This window comes from Sinocyclocheilus grahami, unplaced genomic scaffold (genome assembly GCF_001515645.1).
Source record: "Sinocyclocheilus grahami isolate Dianchi unplaced genomic scaffold, SAMN03320097.WGS_v1.1 scaffold1390.1, whole genome shotgun sequence".
Lineage (NCBI taxonomy): Eukaryota > Metazoa > Chordata > Actinopteri > Cypriniformes > Cyprinidae > Sinocyclocheilus > Sinocyclocheilus grahami.
In genome coordinates this window covers 203,529-204,488 of record NW_015506569.1, presented here as the reverse complement: position 1 = coordinate 204,488, position 960 = coordinate 203,529, and the positions used below count along the sequence as shown (strand labels likewise).

The 960-nt window shown below is 40.8% G+C and overlaps 1 protein-coding gene across 1 annotated transcript in view; it reads left to right on the top strand.

Annotated features, from left to right (window-relative positions):
• The window catches only part of LOC107569874 (WW domain-binding protein 2-like), a gene marked incomplete at its 3' end in the record, with an annotated part of 2,409 nt that extends 1,459 nt beyond the window's left edge, over positions 1-950 (top strand). The window contains exons 2-3 of the mRNA XM_016256033.1: positions 24-104; positions 832-950. Of these exons, the coding sequence (XP_016111519.1) occupies positions 24-104; positions 832-950 (200 nt within the window). The remainder of the gene's footprint in view (positions 1-23; positions 105-831) is intronic.
• Between the last annotated feature and the right edge of the window lie 10 nt (positions 951-960).

The window sequence follows — 960 nt, the reverse complement described above, 5'->3', positions numbered from 1 at the left end:
TGTGTGTGTGTGTGTGTGTGTAGGTGTGTATCCCAGCGCTCCCATGTACATGGCTCCTCCTCCTCCATACCCCGGACCTCCTCAGGACTGGTGTCCTCCTCCAGGTAAACACACACACACACACACACACACACACACACACACGTACGTGTTGGGATCAGGTCTGTGATGGGTGTTAACAGCAGCTCTCGTCACATGGTCCGTGTGCGTTCATTCATTTTTTTGATTTAATGTTTAAAACCGAAATATGAAAAAAAAAAACACCTTTTCCGTTTTTTCAAAGAAACAAGAGTTCGCCTTGATTTTGATGATGAACACAGATATATCATCAGAGCTGTGTTTATTGTCTTCATGTTTCATGGGTCAGAGTGTCTCTAGCTGTACTGAAATCTGAAGGGATTTCCTGACTGTCATAAGTGTAATACTTCTCTGAGTCTCGCTTATGAAACAGACATTACATGAGAGTGTGTAATACTCTTTAATGCTCACATCACCTCATAAAAATAGAAAAATAATACTGTAGTACTTTGTAACGCAGTAACTTTAGTTTATCAGCAAACTACTTATTTACTCTTACACAAGTCAAATAATTTTTCAGTACTTTTATTTGTAATCAAGCAAATTATTCCTTAAGTAACAATACTTTTACATAAGATCAGTTTTTAGTGCTCTCTCCACCACTGTATATATATATTTCCTTGACTCCTGACCCAGGGTTTGAGCTGCACTGCAGTCCATTCTTGCCATTTTCTCACGATTCTGTTTACAATATTAAATAAAAGAATGAACACAAGCACACGTACATGATCTCTGTCTGTCTGTGATTCTCAGCAGCTCCAGGAAACACCAAAGCAGCAGAAGCAGCCAGCAGCGCCTTCTATAATCCCAGCAACCCTCACAGCGTCTACATGCCCATGGTGAGAGACACACACACACACACACGCACTCTCTCACACACAC